Genomic DNA, 18,262 nt, shown 5'->3' with positions numbered 1-18,262 from the left:
CACTGCTGCAATGGATGAAAAATAAAAATTATACCCGGGGAGCAATGTGAGAAGGGAAGAAAAGGAGATTGAGGAAGAAACAAATTAAACCACCTCATTAGGAAGAAAAACCTTACTCCCACTAGACAACATATTTGCATGTTCTCCATACAGTCACTTAACTGCAAACGTCAGCTGAAAGATGCTGCGGAACAGGGGCAATCAAAAGTTCAGCGACAACAATTATTTTAGCAGCAAACTTTATGTAAGGTTGTTACTTAAGCTCTGTAGCTGTGTTCTGATTGGGTAAAGCTTCAACTGAAATATGTGTGGTCAACTAAGGTTTTGGCCCAGCTTCTAATTATCTTTGAATAATAGTGACCGTGCCAGTTTCTGACAACTAAAACACCATATGTAGATAATATGGCAGAAACAGTAATCAAAGTTACCTACAATGTTAAGAATATACAACAGTAAATAAAAACACTGTCAGCATTGTTTGTCACTTCTAAATATGCAGTTCCGTTATATGACACTATAATGTTATTCATTTTGAAAACATAAAAATTACATCACTATAAACCTGCACTTAAAATTGTTCTACTCCATAAACAACATTTTCTAAAGATGTCAATCTGATGTTTCATGGAGGAATTATGTATTTTGTCACCTGAAGATACGAGTTAAAAAAAAACATTTAGCAATGTCCCTAATCTTATGAAATCTATAAAATTTTATATAGTCACCATTTTTCTTAGATTAGATACCTACTGTTGAATTATTTTGAATGTTTCACTTTTAATGTCATATAAACATTTCTTTACTCATAAGAAGCCAAAATTCTGCAAGTTTTCTGCCCCATATCTAAGTTATTATATGCCTTTCTAATTCTAATACTCAAACAACAGATTACGTGTGTATAAGAGTCAGATAAATATGAGCTAAGGAACTCATCTTACTGCCATCTAGTTCACTGAATGCATTTCTTCCACAGACTTACCACAGCAGCTACAGGAACATGTCACAGGGCTCTTAATCAATCTTCATGGAGGATTTAACTATAAGACAAAAGTGCCAAAGACATGATGACTGCTGTCACCGTTTTGTTGAGCGTAGACAACTTAACAGCTTCATAATATATTGAATCACAAATGTCATCACGGCATCAATGTCTACTGATTGCATCTAATCAGTCAAATGACTGACTGTAGGGCTGAAACGATTCCTCGAATGATTCGAGTACCTCGATTACTAAAATTCCTCGAGGAAAATTTACCTGCCTCGAAGCTTCGTTAATTTATGTTTTATTAGTTAGCGCACCGTGTTCCGGCCGGGACTTCATTTGCGTTGCGCGGAGCTCTCACTTCCGCCTCTGAGTTGTTGACAAAAGCCAAGTCTCAGCGGCATAAAGTCCAATCTTCAAGATTGGCCCGTGGGGATTTTATTGATTGATGATAATGCCCGACTTTTTATCGTTTTTGGGGAACCAATAAGCATCCTTAAAATGACTGGGGGAGTCATTTCTCCTCCGGGGCTGCTGGTTGAAAGCGAACGGCGGGAAGAGCGCTGAGGTGAGCGGATAGACTGAACAGGGCGGGCGGCTGAGTAGCTGATGCTTACCGCGTAAATGTAGCTTTACCGACGAACCGCACAATAAATTTCATATCCCGGTCTGAAGAAACGGGTGGCGGAGCGCATCGTACATGGCTGGTAGATGAGTTTCTGAGTGTGACCAGTGAAGGTGTCGTAAATATCCCGTATTGCTTCCCCCCGTGTTCGTCCCCCGGTCTAACGGTTCGTCAGTCCGCTGGTCTATTTCCTCCCCTCCACCCCATCTTACGTTCGTTCATTCGCCCTCTCCTCCCACTCCAGGCGGCATTTCCCGTATTTTCAAACCCAAAGCGTGACAGGTTAGGTGGCAAGGTGAGTTTAATTAATCTATTAAACTCACTGAAGATGAATACATAAACTAAAAGCTGGATTGTAGACATTTTTTATATGCATATTTGTGAGCCTACCTCTTTATTATTAAATTCAATATAATTTCTGATTTTTCTATAACTTTTCTTCTGGTTAACTTAGAAAGTGAGCTATTATTGTTACAGGTTAGTTTTCTAAACTACAAAAAAGCAACTGTTAGGGATGCTCAAATATGAAAAATTAGACTGATATTGATATCTGATAGTAACACCGGTATTATGCCAGATTTACCAATATTTCATTTTATTTTTTTTTCATCCGATTACTCGATTAATCGTAAGAATAATCGATAGATTACTCGATTACTAAAATATTCGTTTACAACAGCCCTAACTGACTGTAAGCAATATTTGGTAGGATATTATATTTCAAGCAACATGCATTCATGTCCAGCATGCAAAAAAATAAATCTAGCCAGTTGAGTGGATTTTCACTGCCCTTGATGCCCACATCGGACACAGATTTTAGAGAAACTAATAATTAATAAAACCATAAAAAGTGGTGGGCACATTGTGGTAATAAGAAACAACATTAGAGTTGGGAAAATGTGTATAAATTGCAACCAATATAGTTATTGCAATGATAACTATCAATGCGTTAATAGCATGTTGTCCTTACATCATGCAATAAATATAATTTACTGAAAGCTTAGAGTTGCATTAATAAATAGTAAGCCCAGGTACTGAAGCAACACATTGCTTTCAGAATATGTTTATTGGCCATGTAAGCTTTAACGTTTGGTTTTAAGGCCAAACAATATTGAGCAATGCCAATAATCTGCAGCTCATTTGAAAAGAAATCACCCTACATGCTCTAAATGTTTCTCTTGTTCGTTAGGCACCTAAAGCACGGAGGGAAACCCTTTCATTTACCTTCAAGGTTGTCCATGGGTAAAAAGATGAAAGTTCAAATTTACATCGTCTTTTTTGTTCTTATCAAGGACACATTTTCTACGCTTACATCATACATTTTACTTAGGTGCAACAGGGCAGCATTAGCTGCAATGTTGACTGTGATGAGTGCCGTCACCTCAACACACTCACAATTTAAGAACTGTGCAAAACATTAACAAGTTGAGAAAATGAATTGCTACTCTCATTAAAACTTGCAAACCTTATATCCATTAAGACAACAAACCAATCGATGACTTTGTAATCCTAGCATGACCCTGGACAAATTTGTCTTAGGGTGACCACATGACTGGGATAAAGGGGATGCCATGCACTAATGCCATCTAATGCCTAAAACAAGTCCAGCTGCGACTGCACTTGAACAACCTGGTTGCTTCCTTTTACAGAACTGCTAGATATGGAAAGTAGCGAAGAGAAAGAGTCGTCGTCCAGCGAGAATAAACAGTCAAAGGAACAGAGACTGATGAGGTTTATCCCTCAGTTTTGACATGCAACGTACTGCTGTTCTAAAACCAAAGAGAAACTAAAAAAGAAAAGAAAAATTCATTGAAAATATATTTCTTCATTATGAGCTTATTAGTAGGCGAGTAAAGCCTGCTGCAATAGAAAACCTATAAGAAAAGCATACACAAACACCAAGCAAAAACTAAAATGTTGGTATAACCATGCATACCGTTTTCCCTTTATGTGTTCTGTGAGAACCCTCCACTTTTGGATCACTGACACTTAAGTGACACATACCCAGTCTCAGGCCAGTCTTTATGCTGTCAATTCCCTTCTACTCAGATCAATAATGTATATAACTGAAGCTAAAGATGGGCATGAAAAGCAAACTGAAAAACAAAAACACTAAAAACGGATATGCAATAGGAGTCACAAGAACATGAAAGAAAGGGGAACAAATAAAGATGGAGAGGGAGATGAACAGACTCAGGAGTGGTAAAGAGAAGAGAAGCAGCAGCAACAGCACCACGCTTGGTGCTTTGGCAGAGATCTATAAATAGCTCTTCAAATCTCTCTAGAAAAAGACACTCTTCTACTTATGCTGCTCTGTAGACAGATTCAGAGATAGAAGCTGATATGGATACTTGCTGACAAACTGATTACATCGAACATAATTACAGTCAAGTGTTTTCATGATGGTATTCTACAAAATACTCAAATCATACTTTTGCAATGATAACTCTGGCTATTATGAGTATTTAATAAGAAATCAAAAACAATAAGGTTTGGTCTTAAAACTTGTAGTTCGGCGTTAGCAGAGTAAAATAAGCACCTTCACAAAACAAATCGTTTTAAATCCATTTACAAATGTTCATGCAATGCAGAAACATGTACCACAAAGATTCACAAGCTGCAGGGTACAAAAGGGGAAAATATGTTGTCAGAGAAGCAGATTATTTTCTCTCTCTCACTGGTGGCCTTAGCAACAGTAGATTGTGGATTCAATGACTCACCTCAAGCAGATCTCACTATAGATTATTTTTTCTCAATGATTTGTCCCTTACACAAACACCTCAGGAAGGGTATGTTTTGGTATAGAGAACACATTTTCATCGAGACAGCAGCCACAACAAGCCTTTTTTTGTAAAACCAGAAACTGATGCTAGCCCTACTTCAATTTGATAACAGCTCATGTCTGATTTCTTCCCTACAGCAGAGTCATGTTGGTTTATCACTGAACATTTCTACTGACAAATCTTTAAGCAAATCTTTCCCCCTGCATCTTCCACCTGCATCCTTTTTAATCCTAACATGTGAACTGTTTAGTTGTTTAGTTCATGAACTGCATAAATTGTGATGTTGCAAGTACTGTTTTAATATTAGCTTTGAAAAAAGTAACTGTGAATGTAAGGCAAAGCACTAGGCAGGCCAAAACTCATAATGCATCTTGTTCCATTGCACTGGATTTTAAATAGGTGGCACAAAAAGTCTGTTTGGTCTCAATCAAACACTATGAAGTCAACTGCTCTTTGCTCTGGACAATAACAGTTGGTGCTATAGTAGCACTAGCATATCTAGGCTAGAATCAGCACTTTAACAACTCAAACAGAAAACCTAGTTCTCAGTGACGCCTACAGTTTTTATGGAAAATTGCTCTTGTTAGAGACTTTAACCACAGAAAACTATAATAGCCCATTAAACTACTAGAGAACAGATTTTCATGGCAATTTTATCAGCAAATGTGGCTCTGCTGGTAATCCTCAATTGGCAATTTTTAAAAATCACATCATTTGAGAATGCAAATAATGTTTTTTTTTCCCCTTTACAAATGCACATGTCGCTTTCCCAGAACAGATGGTTGAATCACAGCTCTGAAAGTCTGTGCTGTGATCCCATCTAATTATCACAGCAATCTTGCTATTTTCAGCTTCACTGTCAAAAAGTAGGGCTATAGCCAAGACACAAAGAGCAATGACCATTTTTCAACAAAAATGTGTTTTACAAACTGTAAATTAATCTTCCAGATCGAGAAATTAGATTTCAATGGGACAGTAAACTTAAAAAGACATAAATACTATGTAAAGCTAAAATTGATATAGTGAAAACTGATCTGTAAAGAAATAAATGTCATTCAAACTCCAAATGGAAAATTTTGAGTTTAACAAAAGGATTGTCCAAGTTAAGCAAAACATATTAATAGCCACACAACTTGCCTACTGAATTCACAAAGTACATACAAAGACAATGACAACCATAAACCTGCAACACCCTGAGTTACAAAGGAAAATTATTTGATTTGTGACAGTCCACGTTGTTCCATTGTTTAATATTGATGACATAATATTCAGTAACTAAATTAATGAAAGCATGCAATTGTTCATTCAGAAAAGAACTGACCTATTGCGCAAAAGTCAAGTTTTTTTTCCAAGTTGCATAAAGTTAAAATAAAACTAAAAAACTATTTAGATATAAATACAACACCAAAATAAAGCATTTAGAGCTTATAGCTCAAGCAAGTTAAATAAAACTTTGTAAATCTAAATGGATGTTTTCTGCAAATTGGTATCGGCCAAAATATCAATTGGAAGGTCAGATTTATTAAAGTTTGACTGGCAATCGGCCAGGACACTGCAATCAGTGCACCCCTATTTATAAGGTCTAAAATTAAAATTATTGAATGCTAGACTTAAAAAAAAAAACTTACAGAAAACCTATACTGATTCAATACCTCAAAATAAGTGTAAAAAAAAAATCTATGGCTTCAACAAGTAGGACTTCATAGGGTTTTAATTAATCGAGTAATAATTTAAGGAATATCTGTTCCTCAAAAAGTTTATTCTCCGTCTCTCCTCAAAAAGAATAAACTTTTTGAGGAACAATGGCTGAGTATTTCTTGTGAGCAACTTTGTGCTCTGTCTTATCCTCTGGACCTGAAATCTTATCCATTTAGCTGTGTTTCCATCCTAAATGAGGACATAAAACATAAAAGCAAATCCTTGACCAGTACGTAACCTGCATTTTTTGTTTTGATTTACGCTTTATCTTCTTAAAATACCAGTAAGTAGTGGCAGATTGGCACTCACACCAAGCCAGGCTTTTTTTGCTTGAGGTTTCTTCCTGTTAAAAAGGGACTTTTCCTTTTCGTCGTCGCCACATTCACGCTCAGAATGAGGGACTGCTGCAAAGTCAATGACGCAATGCAAGCAACTGTCCACTGTTGCTATCTATAGGATTGAAAGCTGCAAGTCAGTGACTCAATACAATCAACTAGATTTCCTTAGAAAACTTTTTATACAATTGGAAAATTAAACTTTCCAACTTTATTTGATGACTATGATCAATTTGAAATGCATGTAACTGACTATAAGTCTGTCTGCACGATTGGATTGACTTGTCTGCTTGTAAAATTCCTTGGGGCAATGTTTGTTGCGAATTAGCACTATGTAAATAGCTGCAAATGACTGAGAATCTACAGCAGTGTATATTAATAAACTAAATTGAAAATGTCATAGTCCTGTTGATCACATTCAAATTCTGCTGTCAGCTTCCACCTTTAATTAAAGCCCGAAACACACTGCGAATTCCAAAATCGTACGACTTGAATGTGTCACACTGTGCAAGCAGGACATTATAAAATCTTAATGGTAACCTGTGCCACATTGCTAGATGGAAGACACTAGATTGCACAAATTGCTGCTGAGTTACAGTGGTTAATGGACCTATTGTTAGTCAGAAGCTGAAAAGAGGGAGAGGAGGTGGGAACTGAGACATGGCTGGGCAAAAGAGGGCACGAATCAGACACAGTCACAGTGCCAGTCACACTGCTCAATTTTTCCAGAAAATATTCGACACCTTTCATTTATTTTTTTTTAGTTGAGAGAGAGCTGAGATGCACCTGACACACTGAACAACCATCAACTAGGCTTGATGGTTTGCTGCCGATTCCGATACCGATCATCCATGAGGCCGATCACCTGGAATGGCTGTTAATTTTTCGCTTTAGGTATACATGATACTATGTTATCTGGCGAAATGGAAAAATTATCTGGCAATAAATTCACCTAATTTAGACATAATAGACATTTTTTAATACACATTTAAAATTGTTCTTTTTATAAGTTACATGCTGCAGCTTTAAGCAGATGTTCGGAGTGAGAGTTCACTGTCTGGTGGAGGTTGAGCGGTGATATGTCTGTGAAATATTACTACCAGCAGCACATAAAGGCGGTCCAAGAGCAAAAGTAGGACCAGCGTCTTACACCGCCAGCTTGAAGATTTAAATTATTTTTCAGATTATTTGTTTAGCTTTCTGACCATGATGCTAATCCGGGTGAGTGTTGGTATTGTGCGCTGCTTTACCTGCTATCTGGCCGTTCCAGATGTCCTTTTTTTCCTGCATTGAGCCTCGATTTAGCCAAACCCTGTCAAGTGCTTGTTTTTTAAATGCCATATTATATTTGTTGTGATGATGTATTTTGATGTGCTTCACCCCAAGGTAATTTTCCGCCACAACATGCAAATGTGCCCATTCACTCCGAGTGTTATAGTTCCACATGACAGGATTTGTTGCCGCGCAATTGCGCAGTGTGAAGGAAAGAAGAGATACACTACACACGCAGGCTACGAAGTGAAATAAATGTGATTGGTTTTGGTGATTAGCAACAAGAGACAGTGATCGGCGATCACAGATCATACACTTTTTCATGGAAATCGGCCGATTATGATCTGTGGCCGATCAATCAGCACACCTCTACCATCAACCACAAGAACAAGCTTACAACGTGAGATTTTTAAAATAATTATTTCACAATTAAATATTTTAGGCTGGGACGGTCAATAAATGCACAGCAAGAACCCTGCTTAAGGAGAGCACAACAACCACCTATACTTCAAGTAGGAAGAGATCTTCAGTTCAATTCCAATGAAATCCAATTATTTTCATTTTCAAGAATGTATTGTTTCCATGATGGTGTTGCTTCTGAATGAAGAGTACTTTTAAAGGGATTTAAAATTGCAATTTAAAAGGCTGTTTTAATATAAAATTGACTTTGAGCTTTATTTCATATTATAATATTAATCCCTCATCAAAAACATACTTGGAGTGATGCATTGACTCATTCATGCATGTTTGAGAAATTCTTGAATCTCCCATGGCAGCCATTAGGGGTTGCCTAGACACTTAATCTCACAAAGTTCCACCTGGGAGCTGCAGTGTCCAGCTGAGCTTCTGCCTCACTGAACAACCCCTCCTTCATGCCTTCCCCACTCTGCTCCACCAGACTAGCGGTAGCAGCAGTTAGCAAACACCTGGTACAACTGTGTATCTGCCGAGCTTATCATGTAAACCACCTCTCAGGCCAACACACCCAAGACCAGCTGAAATGACATAATAGAAAGGCACTGTTATTATGAGCTGAAGGCAGGATGCCAGAAAGAGTAGAAGCTTCTTAAAGAGACACAAGCCTAATTTCAAGGTGTCAAAGTGTGAAGTTAAATTTCTTTTAAGTTATGTTTGACATATACACCATTTTATAAGAACTGAAGGTAACAGTTACTTGATTATGCTACAAAATGACACTACAAGCTTGGAAAATCCATAATACAGTCCCTTTAACGTTAAATAAAAAGTATCAGAACAATATCATCCATTCAATCAAGGAAGATTAGCATATTCTAAACAAAAACTGACATAATCATCCAATTGAAAACTTTGTTCTGTTTTTATTTTACTTCATCTGCTATAGCATAACTACAGTCATTTTTCTTGTATTCACTGAAAATGTGTATGTATGTAAATATATATATTTACATAGATACACATTTTCAGATACTATACTACTGTATATATATATACTACTGATACTGATACTGATACAGCACGGTGATGATACCATTGACTGCGCTGCGTGCTTTAAACGTCTCTCTAAATGTATTCTAATTTTAACATTTGGACCCATCCGCAACTATAAATGCCTTAATTTCCACTTTATTCACACAAACGCCGAGTTTCAGCAACATCTTTCTCACACCACGAAGAAGATTGTGAGCTATCTTAGCCATCTCGTGCCTGCCATTGAGTACGCGGACTTTAAAGATGGTGTTTCATGTTACATTACAAATGGGACTAAATATAGTAGATCATCAATTATAGATTATCTCAAGTCATCTTCGTGGTTCAGCTTACCGTTTTGGTGGCCGTGTGTTTAGACTGCCGTGTGGAAAATCCTTAAAGTTGTCACTGTGAAGGATATACGGCAGTATGGTCAGTCGTGGCTGTGCAGTTGACTGAAAATACTAGCCGCTAACAATAGCTAGCTTCTCGTTCTAGCCTGCTTCCTCCAAAGAGTATAATTAGCTACCAAGCTAATATTAGCCAGGCTAGCTAGCCTTTTCTTTTCAATGTACGCTAAGTATCCAGGGCTCATAAATCCTACTGTTTAAGTCAACAACGTCTATCAGGCAAGACAGTACATGTCTACAGCGAAGTGAATCTTGTTATAAAGCAATCCAAGCACTGTTGTGTCCTTAAATAGGGGGATTAGGTTTGCTAGCTCCCAGAATGACTTACCGCTGCTAATGTGATGTTGCTGCTAGCCTGAGTTGGATCACTGCGACCCGACTGTCAAAATAGCGCCGCGTGAGGGGACAGCGCCACGAAAGTTAACGGCAGTAAAGCAAGCGCTTAAAAGCAGGTCAGTCAATACTGTCAATGGAGTACTGCAAAATACAAACACAACACTAAAGAATAAAACGATATAAATTAAAGAAAAAATAAACAAAACACTAGTCCCCCTCTTCTCAGCTCCGGCTTGAGTGTCAGCGTCAGTTTTTGCCCCCCACGCCCCTTACTGACTGTTGACGTCAGTGACGTACCTTTCCGTCGCTCACTCAGAGACGTTCAGAGTACGGAGAAAGTTGTTAAAGCGTTATCTTTCTTAAATAGAAGACAAAAAGACGAAAACAATAAGCGAAAACCAAAGGGTGCCCTTTTAGTCGTTGGTAGGTGGTTGTCGTTCAGACAAGGACCTTCAGCTGAAGCCAGTGGCAGTTGTGGTGTAAATTACCAAGAGGGTCAGTGTTTTGTTTTGCTTTTTTTTTTCACAGGAAACACAAAACAAATGAACAAAACAAAAAAAAATAACAATGCAAATTTCCATCACTTAATTAGTATATCAGGGGTTTGCAGGTTGCAAACCCCTGATCTGTCAGATGAAAACTGTCATCCTGTCAACATACTTGATCCTACTAAAAGTGCAACACCATTTTTTTTTTTACTTCATTGCTAAAGTAAAACCGTGAAGGTAAAATATAATAATAAGTTAAAGGGACCACTTAGATACAGTTTATGTGCCAGCTCATATCATCATAAGAAATTAACTTAGTATTATCTCTTCAGTACAGGGGCCACACCAGGAGCCAGGACCAATTCTTCAGGACCAGTTCTCAGGCTTAACCTTTTCAGTTTTAGGTCAGCTATGATTACCAAAATTATTTATATTCGGTAAATTCCTGAATAATGAAAGATCAGGCAGTACTTGGGTGGTTGAGTAGTTTTCTTGTGGATGAATCCCACCTCTGATTAGGTAATTGGTGGTATTGAGGATTTGGTGCAACTATCAGGATCTGTTGGTTTCTGGGTTCCAGGGTGATATGAAGGGTTACTCCCTTTGATGCCTTTTGTGTCAACTTTTTCTGGGCCACATAAATAGTACTTTCAGGTTAACACTTGTTTTTTTAAATATTACTTTATCAATAAGTGCAGTGTCAAAATAACAGAGGATGATGCTCAACATTTTTTTTAGCTTTAAGAAGAACTTAAGAATAAAATAATGACGTATGTCATTATTTTAGGACAGTGACAATATAGTATGCTTGAAATGGCAGAACATATTCTTAAAAAACCTGAATAGGATGCATGGTCTGACAACAGAAAAAAATAAAACAGCCAAAACACCAAGGAGATATGTTTATTGTTGTTGTTGTAGTTGTTGTTGTTCTGTGTAATTTTCCAATGCAAGAAAGTGCATTTTGGCCCACCATATCAACCAGTAAACATACAAAAAACTCTCTCAAATTGACATTGACTCTCAGCATAGAACCAAATCACTTTCAAAGTGGTTTGAGGACAACATATAGTCAATGTTTTGGAGAGGGATTTCAAAGCCCTGACCTCAGTTCCATTGAAAAGCTGTGAACGGAGTTGAAAAGGTGTGTATGAGCAATCAATGAGAAGATTGTGAAAGCAAATGTTTGACCGAAGTCATAGGGTCAAATTTAAAAGGTTATTCTAAGAAGTGCTATGGAGATGTTTAGTCATATGCAATAAATTAGAATATTGATTCCAATGAGGCACATTTGTCAGATTTTTTGTTTGTCTGATGTGATACACTAATTTCAGATGTTGAGTTTTCATTAGCATCACAACAGAAATTAAGGCTACTTGTAATTTTGCTAATTATTCTACAGTAATCCTCTGACCTAAAACAGAAAATCTGGTATAATCTCAGGCAGAGAGAAAAAAAATGGTCTCTTTCTATACTGTGTGTGTCAATATTTATTATCAGATAGCCTCACCTGTTCTTGTGGAAATGTTGCTTGGCAAGTCTAAGAAAAACATTTTTTGTATCAAGCAACAGGCTTCTGTCATAATTCTGGTAGACCTAAGGGTAGATCAGGTTTTCTGGTATGGGTGGGGCAGTTCTTAAGAATAGTCATTGCATTTACAATAGTTTTGAGGTTGCCACCATTCCAGCAGCACGACGTCACCTTTCGTTATTATATCTAAAACCAGTTTTGACATGTTTTGGGGTCATCACCCTGTCGGAACATCCAACTCTGTCAAAGTTTTAACCAGTTGTTGATTTGTGACAAAGTGGAAGGAGTTCCACTTCATTTTTCCACTCACCAATCTTGTGCAATTCACAAATATCAGTTGAACACACATATTCACAAAATTTTCTGTGGTTTTAATTTCAACCTGTAAAAAAAATAATCATATGAAAAGAGAGATCGTGAAATAATTTAATCTGTGTTGGAATTAAAGTCCAGACCGAGCTCAATTGGGAATCTGTTGCAAGAATTAAAATGTATTTTTTAAAAAAATTCCCAAGCAAACTACTCTTAAGTTCAAAATTATTCACAACCCTGACAGATAAAGGTTTAAAATAATCTTATTTGACCAGTAACATAATTGTGTTTTAGAACATAGTTTATATTATTTAAGATTTTCATCATTTTTAATCTTTTATTACACTTTGGACAGCCAGTGGATTTAGTTGTAGTACTTCCTATTGCCCACATGTCGGCAGGCAAGTAGCCTAATCATGTGTCAGAGACTTGAGAATAATTCCGCCCCCCAAAATTCACTGTTTCGCCTTGAGGTATAAACATTAAATGGAAATTTAAAACCATCTTAGAATTTATATGGAAACAGTCAAAGTTGTACCTCATTATTGTGTATTTAACATCATTAGCTATGCACTACGAAATGGATGCAAGTATCAAAGGACGCAACTGCCACATCATATTTGAGCATTACATAGTGGCCTACTTTATCGAATAACTGTTTGCAAGTATTTTTGGCTTATGTAAGTTATGTAACGGAGAACTGGTGCTACTAACGTATTGCAAATCACGTGTAGCACATTATTTGATCTAAATATATATACATTTTTTCCAAAGTTGTTGGTTACTGTTTGACAGACATCACCACAACCCTGGCTGAGAAAACTTGTAGCGGCTTGACGGAGTTATTCTTCTGCTGCTCTTTTTTTCCTCTTCGTCACACAGCAGAGACATGAGCGAGGCGTCCTCTTCGCTGCATGGTTCTTGTGCTGTGACCGTGCACACAACATGACGGAACCTGTTCTTTAAATGCCGCCCCCGCTTTCACAGAGCCCAGCCCTTACTCACATGTTGAACTACGGCTGATTGTGCTTCTCGGGTACCATTCGTACATTGGGTTAAAGGGCAAAGCTTTGCAACTTTGAACGCTTCAGATGTTATGGTTGTGCCAAAGAGCGCAACGTGGCACAGAAATAAGATCTGATCTATGCCCACAAACCGATAACTTTACGCATTTATTATGGTGCCATAAAATGAGATCACAAAGTCACAAAGTTAAGAAAAAGTAATCGTGAGTCGACTGCCAACCTGTGGGCGCGTGCTGTGTGTGATTGTCCGTGTTGTGGGAGAGGACACTCTGATGCGTAATTTCCCCGGTGCCCCGATCCGCTCATTGGTGCGTCTCTCCAACGTGTCACCAGTTTTGGTGGATTACCCCACATATCTGCAGCATCAGGAGGGTGAGACGCCACTCTGCTTTCCAGCTTCTGTCCTGACTGTGTCACAGCTGCCAGCAAGAACCTCTGACAACATTGGGTTGAAAGAAGCACTCAGGGGAGAGGTTTTAGAAGATTTTTTTTATTGTTATTAGTAAACTTACTCCAACTAAAAAAAAAATGCAAAACTTTTCTTTATGCTGGAGGATGACGCCGTCTTTTTCACTTATTTCACTGCTGCTACTGGCAACTTTGCTGCTGAAGGGACTCCGGGTCAGCGGCTCCCCAGCCTGCGCGTCCTGTGGCTTACCGGCAATGGAGAAAGACGCAGAAGAGAAGATGATGATAGAGTTCGCCAAACAGCAACTTTTGGAAAAGCTCCACCTGAAAGAGAGACCGAACATCACTCAGACGGTGCCAAAAGTGGCGCTTCTAACTGCGCTGCGCAAGCTGCACTCGGGACGCGTCAGACAGGATGGTACCCTTGAACTAGAAAACAGTTTACCTACCAAAGATCAAGGCTATGAAATAGTGAGCTTTGCAGATATAAGTAAGTTTTTCTTTCATTTTCCATACTGTAAATCTTTTCTGGCATTACTTTTAAACACTTTGTATGAGCGCACCTTTTGCGCAAGTTCGTGCGTAATAGTGTCGGTGTTCCCCATTTGATAATTTTTTATTTTATTTTGAATTCTTATACTCATGTGAGAAATGAGTGAAATCGCATTACTTCCAAATATACATATTCATATACAGAGAAGTTAGATAATACCTGCGCAAAATGCTCATTTAGTTAAATTCTGGTTTTAGATAAACACCACGCCCCCTTCAGCAGTCCTGAAGATTTCATTGTGGCTTTTGCATTTGGAATATTAAAACAGGTCGGAGACTGTGTTGTAATAAAAGAACATTTCCATTTGGAAATATTTTAAAAGAAAAGGCTCATTTTAAAGGCAGCCGACTTACTAATAACTAGGATGCTTGACGCCCAAGCAAGTTTAGAAAGCAGAACAAATAACTTAGTAAACAACATAACCTTTAAACATATAGGAATTATTGGGATTAAAATGTTGTGTATGTTGAATGCTACATTAAAGTTTTTCAAGAAAATGTGGATGCACCAAAAGCCAAGTGCTTGAAAGCGGATCTAAGACATAGCTAAAGAGCTCCAGCTGAATTATTTCTTCATGCCAGATTAAACTAACACATAAGTAAAAAGTAAAGGTAAAAGAAAATACCTGACCTTTATTTAGAGAAAGTGGACCTAATAGCTTTATCTTGCAATCATTTCAGTACATTCCATTTTGGCTGTAAGGTGACAACCTCTTGAAATGTTCAAAATATTAACAGTCTGTGTTTGTTTTTAAATTGTCATTGTTTCATAGATGATTCAGACAGCGGTGACAAGGCCAGCCTTAGCCTTACCTTTCAGTTTCTGCAGGAACGGGGCAAGAGCATCCAGGTCCTTCAGTCCTCTCTGTGGATTTATGCCAAATCGTCTGAAGATCCTCACCGGAGCTCCCGCCTCCTTGCCCAGCTCTTCCTCTCAGCAGATGAAGAGACTTCAGGCTCTAATCGCACCCTGGTGATAGAAAAGATGCTGGAGGTTAAGGAGAACAACTGGCATACCTTCCCCATCACCCACACGCTGCAGACCTTTCTGGACGGAGGTCAGCGGCGACTCCGGCTTGAGGTCAGCTGCGAAGAGGGTGAAAGGAACCTTTGCTCCTTTAATAGCTCGACTGACAAAGCAAACCAGCCCTTCATGGTGGCCCAGGTGCGTCTGAATGATGACCACTCCAAGCACTTAATCAGAAAGCGATCACTGCGCTGCGGAGATGAGGTGACGGTGTGCTGCAAGAAAGACTTCTACATCAAGTTTAAAGATATCCAGTGGGATGAGTGGATCATTGCACCTGAAGGCTACCACATGAACTACTGCATGGGTCAGTGCCCCCAGCATCTAGCCGGCTCCCCGGGCATAGCATCCTCATTTCATGCTACGGTCTTCAGCCAGCTTAAAGTCAATGGCATCAACACAGCCACAGCTTCATGCTGCATCCCCACCGAGCGCCGGCCTCTGTCCATGGTCTACTTCAACTCTCAGCACAGCATCGTCAAAACAGACGTCCCCGACATGATAGTTGAGTCCTGCGGATGCACATAAGCAATAGCATTAGAGGCAATCTGAAATACGCAGATATTAAAGACTGAAAAATTAAAGGGGGATGTTTGCTTTGGACAGCCTACAGTAGTAGGAGATTTTCACACGTGGCTAAAATAGAACACGATAAATATAACCAAAGACACTGAATGCCTATATTGTAACGTTTCCGTGTACTTTTTAAAACTGAATCGCTGTGTATAAATTATGGTATTATTAGTAATTGTTCTAGAGATTTTAAGAAACAAAATGCTTTGTCAAAGGGTTTACAGAAAAGTTTTTAGTTTTTTTTTTTTTTTAAAAACAAATAAAAAAAGATTTATATTTGCAGAATTGGAATATTGTTTTAAAGTTAGATAGAACAACAATAAATAGTACTTCAGAGACATTGATTGGGTAAAACAAATCAGATTGATTTAAAATGTTCTTTTTTGTTGTTGTTTTGTTTAATAGACTCAGTAAATTATCTTTTTTTTATCTGTTGCCTGCAGTAAAAAAAAAAAAGAAGAAAAATGGAAATCTACAATATAATTTCCAAAAATTGAGGCAGGGGCATGTAATACAATTTTTATTTTTATCTCTGCACCATTTCATTTTTATTTTTTTCTTATTTAGTTGTTTGTTTTGTTTTTGTTTATGTGCTTTATGTTTTTTTTTTTCTATTTACTGCTTTTCAGGCCTGGATTGTAGGCCGACTAGTTAAGATACCACATTCCTTTAGAAATCTTTATTTTATTGCTTATGTCTTCAACTCCTTGCATCCTCTTAGGGTGTGAAGAGACAGCTAGCTATTTGGTTGTGTTCTTTATATTCAAGCACTGATGGCAAAATATGTTCACTTTTTTTCTAAATGCATATTGAAGTCTTGCAGGGATTTTGAACACATTTAAGACAATTTCAAGGATCTCTCTGTAGATTTATGAAATGTGAAATCCCACCATTGAAAAGACTAAATCAAAAATATGCTTTACATTTGTATGCATAGATATCTAGATACATACATAGATGTAGAGGTGACTGTGGGCAGCCAGTCGCAACATGCATTTGAAATATGTTTGAACAACAATTTCACTGTATTCTTTACACAAGTTTCTAATGAGCTGGGTGGCTTCGACAGTTTATGAACTCATGGTCATTTCTCAGCAGCATGAGCAAACATTTAGCTATTGCCTCAGTGTCTGCTCATGTGAAGGTCTGTGAGGCAGGTGGGTCAATGAGCATGTGCTGATGCACGTTGGCAATTATAGCCTTCAAAGTCTAAAGTTTTCAGGGCTGATGTAAATTTAGTATCTTTCCAGTAATAGATAATAAAGCTGTCTCTGTTTGCTAGAACATCTTATTAGCTCTAGAATCCCCTCTTTTGATATTAGCATTGTTTTTTTGGTTATTGAACCAGAATAGTCATATTTGGAAAATGTATGGTGTGATGTTTAAAATTATTAACAACCTCAATGGGAATAGTTTAATTTAAAGCACGGTGGTGGTCAAATTGCTTGTTATGGTATATGAGCACACATTTTCATTTATTGTTCATTCATCGTTTGCCTTATTTTGCAATTTTCAAATGCGTAAGTGAGAGGTAAAAAAAAATGATAAAATTGCTTACAATATAGCTTTGCATAGTTCACAATAAGGTGTTTCTCAGTTGCTGAACATCTCAGTAACCCAATGTTCTCCTTAAATCGGGACCTCGTGGCAACTATTTCTCTGTTGGTTCAAATCATCAAAGCTTTTCTTGGCTGATCTTAATATCTTCTATTTATGGAATGTACATTTTTAGTCTTTTTTTTGTGGCTTACCCTGTTTATATCTTCTAATATCTCCTGTCCCAGGCCTTATTGTGTCATGTTAGTGCCACCGCAGCACCACTAAGGCAAGCACTTTATCACCCTTACTGTAGTTTCAGTGCAAACTTTGCTAGAGGGTTTTTTTTTTTCTACTGTACTTACAGCTAAAGTGGGCATGACCTAACGTGTAAGCAGTCCTACAGGGAGCTAATGTCCATTTGCTTACTTTCATAAGCTTTAGCTTTGTTCAAACATATTATGTTGTAAATATACTTGCTGATGACAGAAGCCATTCTGTGTCTATTTAAATATATAATCATTTTCTTTATTTTTGTATGATTCTATATTTTGTATAAGACTGACAATTTATAATAGACTTTTAAACTAAAATAATATTGAATTTATTTAATTTTAATGTCTGCGCATTTTTCAATAAAATATATATTATAAACCAATATATTGTGTTGCATTAATTGTGTATGTTTAATTCATGTCCTTAACTCTTAAGGCTCATGGGCTGAACCCATGAGAGAAGATGAATCTCATTCTTATTTAAACATTCACAGTAAGCAACGCTCATGTAGTTGCATCTATGTAAAGAAAATAAGCTATCAATTCATTACAATAAGATTTTTTGTTCACACAGTCATCAGTCTTGCTTTTTTGTTAGTTCCAAGAAGATGCACGTGTTTTATGATCATACTGGTGCAGTTTCTA

The 18,262-nt window shown here is 37.5% G+C and overlaps 2 protein-coding genes across 7 annotated transcripts in view; one reads left to right on the top strand and one right to left on the bottom strand.

The window, feature by feature from the left end:
* The window catches only part of r3hdm2 (R3H domain containing 2), a 50,387-nt gene extending 40,209 nt beyond the window's left edge, over positions 1-10,178 (bottom strand). For 4 of the 6 annotated variants that reach the window (XM_088005740.1, XM_088005735.1, XM_088005739.1 and 1 more), the window contains exons 1-2: positions 9,883-10,178; positions 9,499-9,552 (exon numbers count right to left, since the gene is read on the bottom strand). The gene's annotated coding sequence lies outside the window, so the exon portion shown is untranslated. Of the gene's footprint in view, positions 1-979; positions 1,038-9,498; positions 9,553-9,882 lie in introns of all 6 variants that reach the window. The other 2 variants (XM_088005736.1, XM_088005737.1) reach the window with 2 other exon arrangements.
* Positions 10,179-13,261: 3,083 nt separating this feature from the next.
* On the top strand, positions 13,262-18,000 carry LOC106928322 (inhibin beta B chain). Its single transcript, XM_015004498.2, has 2 exons — positions 13,262-14,144; positions 14,980-18,000. The coding sequence occupies exons 1-2, from the start codon at positions 13,775-13,777 to the stop codon at positions 15,759-15,761; spliced, it is 1,152 nt and encodes a 383-aa protein (XP_014859984.2). The 5' UTR covers positions 13,262-13,774; the 3' UTR covers positions 15,762-18,000.
* The last annotated feature ends 262 nt before the right edge of the window (positions 18,001-18,262 follow it).

The sequence above is a fragment of the Poecilia mexicana genome, unplaced genomic scaffold, assembly GCF_051168715.1.
Source record: "Poecilia mexicana isolate PSO_F unplaced genomic scaffold, ASM5116871v1 scaffold_5, whole genome shotgun sequence".
NCBI lineage: Eukaryota > Metazoa > Chordata > Actinopteri > Cyprinodontiformes > Poeciliidae > Poecilia > Poecilia mexicana.
The sequence above is the reverse complement of the archived record's forward strand: the minus strand, read 5'-3'. Positions and strand labels throughout refer to the sequence as shown.

What these genes read in the sequence shown, in the direction of transcription:
- LOC106928322 (XM_015004498.2), top strand. Translation starts at nt 13,775, where the DNA reads ATGCAAAACTTTTCTTTATGCTGGAGGATGACGCCGTCTTTTTCACTT. An exon ending in AGTGAGCTTTGCAGATATAA is followed by an intron (nt 14,145 to 14,979) that starts GTAAGTTTTTCT and finishes ATTGTTTCATAG; the next exon opens with ATGATTCAGACAGCGGTGAC.